Source organism: Saccopteryx leptura, chromosome 11 (genome assembly GCF_036850995.1).
Source record: "Saccopteryx leptura isolate mSacLep1 chromosome 11, mSacLep1_pri_phased_curated, whole genome shotgun sequence".
NCBI classification, from domain to species: Eukaryota; Metazoa; Chordata; class Mammalia; order Chiroptera; family Emballonuridae; genus Saccopteryx; species Saccopteryx leptura.
Window position 1 is genome coordinate 67,234,023 of NC_089513.1, and position 14,040 is coordinate 67,248,062.

The window sequence follows — 14,040 nt, forward strand, 5'->3', positions numbered from 1 at the left end:
TCAGCTGTTGCACCAGCTAACCTATTTCTGACAATTTAAAGTTTAACCACAAGCTACAGCATCCCTGAAAACCTGTGGCACGTGATGATGAAGGTTCCTGTGCTCCAGCCTCTGGGTTACCCCTGCTTCTAACACGCTCGCGTGGTCATGGCCTCACCAACCCAGTCAGCACGCCCTACATCCTTCCTAAAGAAGGCAGATTTCATAAAGAGACAGGTATGTTTCACGGATTAATTCTTTCTTTCACTAATTTCCTGCAGAAATTCTTAGGCCCGAAACCAAAACAATAAAAGGAACCTGAGTTCTAGTCCCCGTCCTGCCAGCTTCCTGCTGAGACCCCTGAGCAGGTACCTGCCGTGTCGAAGCCGCCCCTTCCCGGCAGACCACGGGCACTGGACGGATTGCTATGGCTCCTTCCGGCTGATGGACTGCCTCTAAGCCCAAATAGGAAACACAACAGCGCAAACACTTGAAGAGTAAGAGCTGTCAATACTCCACACCTGCTTTAACTGCCTCTTCAACACAACCACCTCACTGTGTGGTCCTCGAAGCCTGGAACAAGAGAGAGCCACTTGACTACAAGGAGCTCAGCTTGGTAAAAATTTTATTTAGGCAAAGGATACTTTGAAAAGGGTCTGCGTAGTACGTATGAAAATTTCCTAATTCTAACACATATTCACTCCCACATTCATCAGAACATTTTCTAGGCTACCTGTCTCAAGATGAGTGTAGTAACAAATACCTTCCTGGTGAGTGAATTATACAGCAAGTGGACAAGAAACGCGAGAACATGATGTCATTTCCAGTAGCAAGTACACAATTTCACAAGCACATTTATCCTAAAAGTATCTAAGCTTACCCATAACCATTGAAAATATTTTCTTACAAAGATAGCAAGAATGAATGCTAGCTTTTTGTTTGATTAGTCATTCTTGGGAATAATTCATTTATCAAGATTTTCAGCTGTACAGATTAAACCACACTGCCATGAACTTTGTTTAGAAATAGAACCATGCGACAAAGGTTGTATTTTAAGGATTTGCCCAATGTTTCACTGCACTTAACACAATTCAGAATTGTGGATGTTTTCCTTTTAATAGAGAAAAAAGGCAATGAGACAGAAATTTGTCAGACAAAATGAAATAATATTCTATCTGGAAGTGAAGGGGGAGACTTCCGGGGGGGGGGGGGACTCAGCTGTTTCAATTCATGATCATCCCTGTGAATCTGCGTGACCTTCAATGAGTTCCTTTTCCAAGCCAACCTCAGTTTTCTCATGCATAAAAGGGAAGTGACACTACCTGACTCGTGCAGAACAACAATGTACAAACCTCTTTCTAAGCATTACATGTACAGTAACATACAGATCCTTATACACCAAATGAGATGGGTGTATACCACCCCGATATCTGGTTGTTTCTCAGGGAATGGCAGTGAGTATTATCATGACAAGTCCCCAAGTCAGAATATTCCTATTAGACTAAGAGCAAAGTTGTCAACTTACAGTCGCCACCAAAGGGAGTTTGATATGTCATTTCACTCATCAACACTACGATGTGAGATAGTGTTAGCAAATTTTCTACTCAAAGGGAATTAAATTTTTCATTAGCGTGTACATTCCCACTTAATTCAAACACTGAAATCAGTGAATAGTATCCTTAAATATTTTGACACAGTGCTCTGCCAACAGCCACAGAGGTGGGATAAAATAGAGTTCTGTGAGCAGAGGTAAGGAGGCTTGTACTATTTTAACAAATTTCATGGCTTAATTAGTGAATATATGGGATTAATGTCGGAAAAGTCTGGTCATAACAGGCTCCTACAATAGATACAGTGACTTTCCACACATGGTAATCCCCAGGGGGACATAAAATCATCTAATCATATAGAGTCCCTTCTATAATTTTTTTTTTTTAGGTGAGAGGAGGGGAGATAGTAGGCAGACTCCCACATGTGGTCTGACCAGGATCCACCTGGCAACCCCATCTGGGCTTACATTCAAGTACCAAGCTATTCTTAGCACCTGAGGCTGATACACTCGGATGAACTGAGCTATCCTCAGCACCCAGGGCCACGCTCAAACCAATGGAGCCCTGGCTGCGGGAGGGGAAGAGGAAAAGAGGGAAAGAAGGGGGAGGCTGGGAGAGAGCAGATGGGCACTTCTCATGTGTACCCTGAATGGGGATCCAACCTGGGATGTCCATACACAAAGCCAATGTTCTAGCCACAGAGCCACCGCTAGGGCCCCTTCTAAGATTCTTATGATAAGTCACACCCAATTCTGTGATGTTCATTTTTATGCACAACCTATGTATTTATCAATAACCTACCAACAGTGAACACTCACTAAAGCCCAACTACCAGGCACAACTGCAAAACTCCTACTGTGCGCATCATTCATAAACTGAACTTTTATCCTACAAACTCTTATGGCACCAAAGTTGAAGACATTAATTAGAACCTAAAAATAGTGTGAGAAGATATGCAGGGCCCCCACCCTCCCTTTCAGCCCCTACCTCCACTCCCGTACCTCTCCTCCTCCTGGGCAGGGGCAGGCAGGAAAGAAAATTAACAAAGGTGGATCCTGCAATGTTCGCCAAATAACTTTTTGGTGATTAAACTGACACCACATTACACACTTAAGCAGCGTTTCAAATTAAGTCAGTGAAGTACTTCCTTTATGTATAACTTCTATGAGATCATGGTTAAATGGTATTATGTAGAAGCCAACCCTTAGAAATCATACAATAATAACATGGTCTCCATTTATGTTTTAAGACCATTGTTTTAAAAACAAAACACCTTTCAGTTTAGAATCTCATTTTCAAAAAGGCACAATACAGGGGTGAGCAAACGTAGGTTTACAGTTGTTCGGAAAAAGACTCGCAGTTTATGATTACTACAATAGCTTTATTAATTCAAAAGAATGTCAAAATGGCACAGTAAACCTACTTCTGCTCACTCTTGTATTAAGTTTAAGAAACTGCATTAACTAAACTAACAGCATTTTCACAATGCCAAAGATAATGAAATGACCCTCTCCCATCTATCCAAGAATAAGTCTGTCTCTTCTCAGGTATTTATATATGTCACAAGTCAAATTATGGTCTTCAAAATGTAGTCCATGCTCCTGGCCATGCTGGGATGACTGACGTTGGCAAGGGGGCGGAGCTCCTAGGAACTGCTGTAAGGGAGGTGCATCAGGGTAAAATGGCTGGGATTAGGGGAGTGGAGATGCCTGGAGCTACCCTTTCCCCTGGACGTCAGTCAACTGTGACTGTAACAAGAGAGAAAGCAGAGTCAAGGTGGAAATATATTTTCAGCTCCCTTTCTACTAGACCAGCAAATTACGTTTTCCCATAAAATTGGCTAGGCTTTCCAAGCAACCCAAGAAAGCCTATTAACTGTAAAGTACAGTACTAATGATAATATTTCATCATCCACATTATAGGTTAAATCAAAATACTCATAATATCATATTATGCACTGAAAAAGGTTGAAGGTAGAAACAGCATTTAAGCACCTTAGCAATATTACTGCTCACAAAAATTAGGGGATCAGGGAACGTGCAGATAGTCCAGTACTTTCAGCCTTTTGTGTAGCGCATTTTCACCAATGAAATAACAGTTGGTTTTGCATCCCATTTGCATAATCAAACCACTTTCTTTGACTTGTCATTTGCTTTTCTGACGTTCTTGTTTAATTTAAAAAAAAAATCAAATGCTTCTTTTTATTGCTTCATATTCATTTTTGAAATATCCCCTAATTTTTGTGAGCAGTATATTTATAGAAGAAAAAACATTTCAAGTTCCAAATAAAAAAAAAAACTACAGGAGACCCTTATAATGGAACACTTACACATTTAAACGATTACTATGATTTTCCCTCTATTTTCCAACTACTACATAATGTGGATTTTGTGCTTTTATACAAAATAAAAATTTTTACATACATGAAACTACTGAGATGGGCCATACTGCAAACCCTTCCGATTACAGGTTCTTAGCATGTGTTTTTCTCCTCCTTTACTTCCACCTTCCACTGAGCTGATCTTAACTCCATTCCGCCACTGTATCCATCCATCTTTCAAAGCCAGGCTGAGTTCAAAATTATTCACAGTTTCCTCCCCTACCAGCCAAGTCAGAAAATAAAGGCGGGTGGCAAGAACCCTAGTAGATACAAAAATAACTTCTACAAATGTACTATGCACACCCACATGAGATTCATTTCATAGAATTAAAAGATGGGTTTAAAACAAAAGAAAACAGATCTCTTTAATGCGAGCAAACTATTTCATCTGCTCTTCAACCAAAATATAGCAGTTGTTTCCAATACCGGTAGAAAAGCAGCAGGTAGGACTCATCCTAAAAATGGTACAATACAAATACAATGTGTAAAGTACACTATAAAGTAACATACAAGTTATACTATAAAATACATTGTAAATAAAATACATTATATTTGAAGGCTAAATTAAATTTAAGGGCTTTTCAAAAGATAATTTTGTTTATATTTCATTTCCCCCTTTTGGTAATTGACTTGAGAACCCAACTCCTAAAATCCAACTTCACACCATTTTTAGAACAGCATACTAGGCAACAAATTAATTAGTCTAGCTTCCATCAAAAGTCATATGGAAAACATGCATAAAGAGTTTTATTTAAGAACTGGGAGAAAGTGAAAAAAGAAATAAAACCCTTACTACAGCCTGACCAGGTGGTGGCGCAGTGGACAGAGCATCGACCTGGAACGCTAAGGTCCCAGGTTTGAAACCCCAAGGTTGCTGGTCTTGAGCCCAGGCTCATCAGCTTGAATATGGGATCATAGATAGGATCCCAAGTTCGCTAGCTTGAACCCAAAGGTCACTGGCTCAGCTGGACCACCCCCCCCCCATCAAGGCACATAAAGAGAAGCAATCAATGAACTAAAGTGCGACAACTATGAGTTGATGCTTCTCATCTGTCTCCCTTCCTGTTTCTCTCTCTCCCCCAAAAAGGAAACAATAAAATAAAAATAACCTTACTACAGGTATTACTTACCAGTAAATCACTAAATTGTGAGCCTCTTGAAGACAGACACTATTTCTGACTCATTTTTATATTTTATATTTTTATATTGCCAGTGAGAGCTCACATAGTAGATGCACCACTAAATGAGGGAATGAATGGGTGCCAGTAATAATATAAGTTTTATGTTCTGTCTTTTTTTTTTTTTTTGTATTTTTTCTGAAGCTGGAAACGGGGAGAGACAGACAGACTCCCGCATGTGCCTGACCGGGATCCACCAGGCAGGCCCACCAGGGGCGACGCTCTGCCCACCAGGGGGCGATGCTCTGCCCCGACCAGAGCCACTCTAGCGCCTGGGGCAGAGGCCAGGGAGCCATCCCCAGCGCCCGGGCCATCTTTGCTCCAATGGAGCCCTGGCTGCGGGAGGGGAAGAGAGAGACAGAGAGGAAGGGGGGGGGGGGGTAGAGAAGCAAATGGGCGCTTCTCCTATGTGCCCTGGCCGGGAATCGAACCCGGGTCCCCCCGCACACCAGGCCGATGTTCTACCGCTGAGCCAACCGGCCAGGGCCATTATGTTCTCTTTATAAATCAAAATAATCACTTAAAAAAACATTCTGACTAATATTTCTTCAAGGAGGAGAGCAATGAATGTGCCTCTCTTGCTCCACTAAGTCTCTGTCCATACCACCTCCAAGCTATTGAAAAGCTTGTCCTTAGGAACAGTTTTAAAAGGATATTCATTCTCCCTCCCAAGATGAAGAACTGCAAGAAAATTACTTCTCAAAAATTTATAAGAGAAACAAAAAATAACCAATTAATTAAAATACAGTTCTAGTCTTCAATAACAAAACACTTACCCTTTGTCAAATCACAATCAAAACTTGACCTGGAAACTGAAAGTCTGAAACTGACAGGTGATTCTAAAATGTTTTATAAACATGACATTGTTCTACAACACACTCCCAAAGCATTAAGTGCACAAAATTTCCAAAGCACTTGGGAGTTATAAATAAAATAAAGTCATTATATGAAACTATTCACCTGAGCCACTGACTTCATAAATCAGATACATTGACAAATGGAGGGGATTTGTTTCACCATCAATTTATATAATTAGAGACCCAGGGTTGGGGCAGGGGTAGTCACTGAAATTTGTCTCTTATAACAAGACTTTTTTCAAGTACATCCAAGGATCTCAGAGGAAAAACAACATATATTTCTCAAGGAACACAGTATGTGTGCCAAGAAAATCAGTCTTAGCATTAAACTGAATAAAGTAAAAATGATCCGAATATTGAAAGGGCCAAATGTTGGGTGTTTTTCCTGCCATTATGGTATAATCCCAGTATTCGTGAATTGCACGTGTCAATGAGTACAGTCCAGAACTTGAACCTTGTGTTATTAAGACTAACATCAACCCCTCCCAAAAATGCTACCAAAAATTGAGAAAGCAGGAAAGTTTCAAATTTAAGCTTTATCAAAATTTTATGCTATTCTTCCTAACAAGGGTTGCCGCACCCTACCTCTAGTTCCTGAAATCCCTTTTTTCTTAAAAAAAAAAGGATGAGAAAATTTTTGTATCACAAACCTAGGAAGCTAGCAATTAACTCAAATCTCTCTCACCTTCCCTTCTTCAAACATTACAGCCATCTAAATATAACTCATCTCAAGACCCAACTTACCCACTAAACCAAAACAACACAAGAACATCCAACAGTTAAAAGAAGAAAGGAGTAGAAATTGTTTAAAAATATACTCTGAATCAAAATGAAAGAAGCTAATCCTAGCCACAGGACTGTATCACGAAACAATTTCACCAGAGGTCCAAGTTCAACTTTCCTTACTGCTAGGAAAATACAAAGTTCAAATGAAAACTTTCCTCTCTGCAGAGAAATGAACAATAGCATTGTAATTAAGAAACAGGTGACTAGTTGGATCAAGCATTGGTGGAACTAAACAATCTTCTAGAAAGTACTGCTGTTAAGTACTATAATAATAATAAATAAGGATTCAATAAGGAATTCTTTAATTCTCTCAGGATAAGCCTCAAATTAGGAACCTTATTTTAGAGTTACTTTCAAATCTCCATTAAAGATTATAACAAAAGAAAGAAAAAAGAAATCCCCAAGTCATAGCTAAAGCTAGTCACTGCCAGAAGAACCTTCATTAAGTTATCTGAAGGGTTGCTGGCTTTGGCAGGGCTCCTCTTAACATCTCCTGGGTGAAAAGGAAAACGCTGAAGAATCAGTGTTCAGCAGCCTATCCTCCAGCCCAGCTCACCCCACACCCCATCACCCTTCCACCATGGGCTTTCTCCAGAGACAGTATGTGATCATTCCTGGCTATTCTTACATCTTAAAGCAATGGTTAAATTTACTCTCGTAATCGTTGCTAGTTTCTAATTGACGTTACAAATACAGTTTAATAAAGAGTTATTAACCAAGACAAGAGACAGAATGCTGAGTATACTTTTCAATACCTTATTAAATTGAAAAATCCATTTATCTCCCAAAGTTTACTTTTAAATATTACTGATTGAGTATAGAGAGAAAGAGAGGGAGAGAGAAAGGGTGAAACAACGAGGGGTTGCTCCACTTAGTTGGGCATTCATTGGCTGGTTCTTTTATGTGCCTTAACCAAAGATTGAACCCATCACCTTGGTGCACTGGGGCAATGCTCTAACCAACTGAGCTATCCAGCCAGTGCTCCTCCCAAAGTTTAGATAAAAAGAAAAAAACTCCAATGTGTAGGGCAAATTCCTTTCTAAATGTACATTCTCTGTATTTTCATGCTATTCACATTTAATCACAGCAGTATAGATCTTTGTCTTCTCTGGAGATAGTATTTATGTGGTCTTTAACCACTCAGAGTTCTATGAATAACCTCTTCAAGTCTTTATTTCTAATATTTAAAGTCATGTGCTTAGCTTGCAAAAACTTGCTATTTTATAACAAATGTTTAAGAAAAGCCACTTAAGAAAGACATTTAACATAATGCCTAACATGAGGCTATTAAAATACTATTTTTAAGAGATTAAAATTTTTTAATTACAACTTGCTTAGAAACAAAAATATTAATCTTAGGACACATTACGGTCAGAAATTATTGAAGCAGAGTGTATCTTTAAAAAGTAGGTGTAGTATTAAATTTTCACTATTAATGATTACAAAATATGCTACACTCATTAATATAAACTATTCTCTTTATTTTAACTAAACAATTAAAATAGGACAGTACCTACAGTTGTTCGAGAGAGTAAAATTTTATTCCTTTAGAAATGTCAACTACATTCTGGGACATATGATGCTTACTCAACAATTACTATTATTAAATACACTCTAAATTTGAATTATTTTCTTAAATTTGGTATAAAGGTTGAGAAAATGTGTAACATGCTGACCAAACTAACGTTAAAGACACATCTCCCCAGCCTATAACTTCCTCCTCAATCAACTTTTAAACTATTTTTAAAAATAAGTTATACTCTCATCAAAGCCAAACACACAAAGCAATGATGCCCGTGTTCTCATTATTCCCCGACTCACAGGATTTGAACTAAATGGCACTTAGACCAATAGGTGCTATATATATAGTAGTTTGCATATGACAGAACCTGACTGGCTTAATTATAGCCCCAAAACCTTTCCTCTACCCTTCCCGTAGGCTCTAAAAGCCTGAGGTAAGAAAGAATTTAAAAAACTACACAGAAAGAGTTATTTAAGTCTGCCACAGTATTTTAAATTAACAAAAAAAAGAAAACCTCACATAAACCAGTGAGCTTAAAATGAATGATGGAATGACCATATGAAGAAAATCTTGATTTAAAATTGCAGGAACAAGTGAGTATGTATGTCTATGTATCGACCCACAATACATACACATGTGTATATTGCACCACAAACTGTCAGTTATGATTAAGCCCAGGGACCATTAAAGAGATATTTCCAAAGTGAGATGCCTAGAAAAGGGGGAGGGAATGTAAGGAAGAGAACATGTTAAATTTTTCTCCAGAATTTTCTAGCATTTTGCAGTGAAGGGATGGGCAGATATTTTTTAGCCCAAGTCACAATTAGGCAGCCCATTATATTCTGATGCACTGCATATTCAGTAGAGCACATTCAGCAAAGATAGTCTGATTTCTAATAACGTTGTAGTCGTAATTCTCTCTCCTACAAACATCTTGGAAAACAGAACCACATTTTACCAATGCTGAAACCGACCGACTCTGTTGTCAATTCCAAATACGTAAGGACTATTACATACTATTAGATTTCACTGTTCGCAGGCTGATCCAGGCTTTGAAACGGACAAGAATGTCATAAACGTGGTGTTTTGAAGCAGATTTCACAAGCATAAAAGATACCAAGGCAGCGGGGACCCTTTCGTACCCACTTCAACAAAATTCTGTAGAATCAAAGATTTACGGAAGATTTTGCTCAGAGAAGCACCGAGGTCTTCTTCCTTCGAAACCCAGACTAATCAACAGCTCCTTGCAGGGACTAACACGCCGCTCGGTCACAGAGCACGTACTGTATACACCACCCGTGCCCAGACACCTGAACCACCTGGGCTGGCCTCGAGAGTTAGGCTGTCAGCTCCAAGGTGTTGCTAGTGCGCAGGAAACACTGAAGCAGCTGAGCCCTCCCAGGTACACGAACACTAGGTGGTCACCTTGGCACCAACTGCCTCAATAGTAAAGATCTCTTTCCCGGTTAGAAAATGCGTAAGACTGTTCCAAAGACAACGTTGCAATCCTGAACACCTTTTCTACAAAAGAGAACAGAAAAGGGCTGGTTTTTCTCTCGAGTCAGAAAACTCTGGGGTGGGAGACGGAGCTAACAAATGTAGGCAACGCAGCTTCTGATCACCATTCTGGAAGAGCTCACAGCGCTGCCCCGCCAAGACCGAGCTCAGTTTTCCCGGTGGCAAAATGGGATCACCACAGCCACCCTGCCTTCGCCAGAGAGCACGACACACCCTAGAGGTCTAAGATTACCCGGACGATAAGCAGTGGGGAGGGGCCGCCGCCCCCAGGACGCCCACCCCGACCTCCCCCAAACCCCGAGAGAGACAGGCAGGGGCTGCGTACCAGGCTTCACAGTCTTGAGACGGATGGGCTCGCGGAAGTGGCGGATGACAGCCAGGGTGTCCCGGTTGGTGAGCCCGCTGACAGGGGTCCCGTTCACCTCCAGCAGCACATCCCCGGGGTTGGGCGCCTTGCCGGAGACGACGCAGCAGGTGCCCCCACCGGGCTCCTCACGGAGCCGCCCCAGGTAGGGGAACTCGCCACGCTCCGCACCGCCCCGGATCTCCACGCCCAAGTCGCCCGGGGGCCCGGCCCAGGACACCGTGCACTCCTGCACCTTGCTGAGCCAGTGCTTCTTCTTCTTCAGAGTCTTCGACATCCCGAACCCCGCTGCACCATGGGGGGGACCCCGCGCAGGCGGCGGGGGCCCCGGGCGGCCCGCGCAGCCCGGCGAGGGGGGGGCCTCGCCGCTCCGGCGCCCCCTGGACCACAGCCCGCTGGGGGCCGGGCCACTCCAAACCCCGAGACGCCCCTCGGACGCTCCTCCCGGCTGCGCTCCTCGGGGCTGGCCGGGCTCCACGAGGGCTACCCCGGGTTAGACTGCAGAAAGGAGAAGGGAATTGTCCCCAGGCAGCTCTGGAGGGGTTTCGGGCGGGGTCACAGGCGACCGCTGGCCCCCCGGGCTCCTTGCCGAGCACCGGGAAAGGCTGAGGCTGGGGGGCGGGGAGGTCAAGGGGGAAGAGCTGGGACGGGAAAAACCCGTCGGGGGCGCGCAGAAGCACGCGTGGACCCGTCCGCTGGATCGATCGTGGCCGCTGCGGAGCTGGAGCACGGAGACCAACGCCTGCCCAAGCTGCCAGGAAACTGCCGCTTTCAAACCCGCCGCAACCTCCTCCTCCTCCCTCTTCCCTTCCCCCGCCCTCGCCCATCCCTCATCCAGAGCCCCGCCCCCTCCCGCCGCGCGGCGCCCGGCGCGCTGCCGTCACAGGCCAGGCGCTTGGGAACCGGTCCCAGCACTCGACACTCGCGCGGGGGATTGGCCCCCGGCGGCCAGGGGGCGGACCCTCGCCAAGAATAAGAACCACCAATTGGTTGGTTGGGGTGGAGGAGGCGGGTGCTAGGGATGACTGAAGTTTAAAGAGGGTGGAAAAAAGAAGTTTGAAGAGTAAGGAAGGACGAGGGGTGGGGCAGGGGGGAGTGGAACCGGCTCCAGATCCTCAAGCCCGGAGGCCCTCCTGCAGAGGCTGGAGCTAAGAGAAAACTCCGATAGGAAGAGAAGTTCAACTCCCCGAGGTGGAGGCGTGGCTGGCAAGCCGGGCGGAGTCAGGGGCGGAGCCTACACGAGGGGCACTCAGAGGAACGGTGTACTTTGGACTTTAGACTACTTGCTCAGTCCACGGCCAGAGGTGGCTAGGCTGCTAGGATGGCCTGTTATAGCTGATCAGTTACACTGAGTGAACGTGTCTTGTTAGTTCATTCATTCAACAAATATTACTGAAAGCCCATTGAAGCAGGGACTCTCTTTGATGAAAGGTAAAATCGAGCCTGAGTCTGGCACACTGCTCTGTGCTCTTAGGCAAATTAGACCACCCCTCTGAACTGCAGCATCCTTAACTGAAAAGTGGAGATAATTCTACCCCACCAAGTTGTTAGGGAAATGCCAATCGGTGCATATAAAATATATGCACAGTGCCTGGCAGGGCATGTATGCTTCTAACCACCTGGTAGCTGATGATGATGACGATTACTTTATGTCAGAAATTGTTCTAAGTACTGGGGTTCAAGGATGAAGAAAACTGAAGCCCTGCTCTCAAGGTCACAGTCGAGTAGGTGGGTAGGAGAGACTGGTGAGCAGACTGCCTGGGGTGAGGAAGGGTGGAGTGGAGATGGAAGGCAGATTAGGAGCTAGCTGAGAGTATGGGTTGGAGTCCTGGCATGTGACTTCCTTGCTATTTGACCTTGGCCAAATCTCAGCTTCAAAAATCACATCTGTAAAGGAGGTGGAGGGGGAACTAACTTTGAACAAAGGGCATCTTAGGTCCCCTTCCGGCGCTAATTTTTCATTAGCTCTTCTTGAACGCTTTCTTTCCTGACTTGATTCACGCTCCTGTCTGTCTTTTAAAAATCCTCTCCATCTTCAGCCCAACTGCCATCTCTCCCAGGTAGCCTTTTCTGATCTCCTGTCCTCAGGCAGAAAGGGTTTTCTCTGGGCTGTGATACTATGTTTCACTTTTCCACATGACATTTGTGTTGTCTCCTGTCTCCCATTAATGGCTGGGGAAACCCCTTAGTTAAGCTGAATAACTCCACAGAATCTCCCCACATCTGAGACAGATCGGGCCAAGCTTCAACAGCTGCAGTGATTTTGTTTACACCACTGTATCAGTCAGGAACTAGCAGGAAACAAATGGTATGTTACAAAGATGTGGGCAGGGTGCAGGAAACCATAAGGGAATCTGGAAACCTGCAGCTACAAGCTCCCAGATCTGTAAAGGCAAGGTGAAAGGAACAGATATGAAAACTCAGCTCAGAAAGGGCAGCCTGACAGATGCCTATGACCTTTTGTCAAGTGATGGAATCACCCAAGGAGGAAGCTGGGAGATTTAAATCACTCACCTTCCTCCTCCCCGTCTCTTGCTGGTGCATTCTGATGGCCAAATCCAACCGGAAGCCAGAGAGCAAGAAGCCTTTTGATGCAGTTCACATCAGTCAGACACACACAGAAGAGGAAACTGCATCTGGAGAGAAGAAAAGAGGAAATATATTCAGCACAGTTATGTGAATTGCTCAGATTTACCCAGATCTGAGACAAAGCTGGAGTATTTCTTTCTGAACTACTACACTAACAGATTCCTGGATGAATTCTTGATAACCTTCACATCATCTATTTTTGCAGCAACTTTCAGAAAACATCTTTCTCTGCCCAGATTGTATCTATTAGGATACATTTGGCCACAAAGAATAGAATAACTGACTAACAGCAGCTTAAAGTATGAGGTCATTTGTTACATTTTTAATATGATATTCCGATATAAGATATAGGCATTGCTAATCATCTTTACAATTATGTATGTATTAAATTCACCCCTCTTCATAAGCTTGGGTTCAGTTTTTTAAATGCTCTATAAATAAGCTGTCCACAGCAGTGAATTAATTCTGGTAGGATACTATTCCAGAAATAACTACATAATGAAAGGAATCACATTACAAAGGTCTATCTCTGAAATGGCACCTAAGCAAATAATCAGATTGTATCCATGCTTATCACTGCTTCCCAAACCTAATGGTTGGCTTAATAGTTGTGATTTCCATTAGAGAATATTAATAAGCCAAACAACATGGAACCTGGTTTAACAAAATGGAGAAAGTTATAGTTGATGATCTCCAAGGTTTCTTTGGGCTCTAACCATCTAATCTATAGATATAAACAGACATGCTTCAATATGCACACGCACGAGTTAGGTCCCAAGCAAGCTAGTATCACAGTAATGTCCAAAAACTAAAAGGACGGAAGAGAGCATCTCCTTTCCTTCATGCCTTCTTATAAATTGCAGAAATCTTTCCACAAAGGCCCCCAGCAAGACTTCCCCTCCAGCTCATTGGCCAGAATTGCCTACATGTCCTCTCCTAAACCAAAGATGCAAAGGGTAATGACCCTTATCCAGTTCATCCTCTGAGCAGAAGAGGACCCAGCATCTCGAACTACATAGCTATACAATACATTAATAAAGCGTGTGTGTGTGGGGGGGGGGGTCTCTTAGCAAATATGAAAAGGATACATTGGCTTTAAGGTAAAAAATCATTCACAGTGCCCTACACAAATAATTACACTGCATTGACTTGCTTCTCTGGGGTAGGAGGGTAAGGTGAGAAGTTTGGTTTTTTTATAATATCGTGTCAAGTATTTCTTAATGAGAGTTCAATAAAGGCTTTAAGTAGAAAGCTTCGGAAAGGCGAATATAGACATCCAATTCTGATGCTTAGTTACTCCCTGTACAGTCAGAGTGG

The 14,040-nt window shown here is 43.1% G+C and overlaps 1 protein-coding gene across 4 annotated transcripts in view; it reads right to left on the reverse strand.

Moving 5' to 3' along the window:
• Positions 1-10,942, reverse strand: part of MAGI3 (membrane associated guanylate kinase, WW and PDZ domain containing 3) — a 215,580-nt gene extending 204,638 nt beyond the window's left edge. For all 4 annotated transcript variants that reach the window (XM_066352789.1, XM_066352788.1, XM_066352792.1 and 1 more), the window contains exon 1: positions 10,096-10,942. In XM_066352789.1, coding sequence (XP_066208886.1) covers positions 10,096-10,411 — 316 coding nt within the window. In that variant the 5' untranslated portion in view covers positions 10,412-10,942. The remainder of the gene's footprint in view (positions 1-10,095) is intronic.
• Between the last annotated feature and the right edge of the window lie 3,098 nt (positions 10,943-14,040).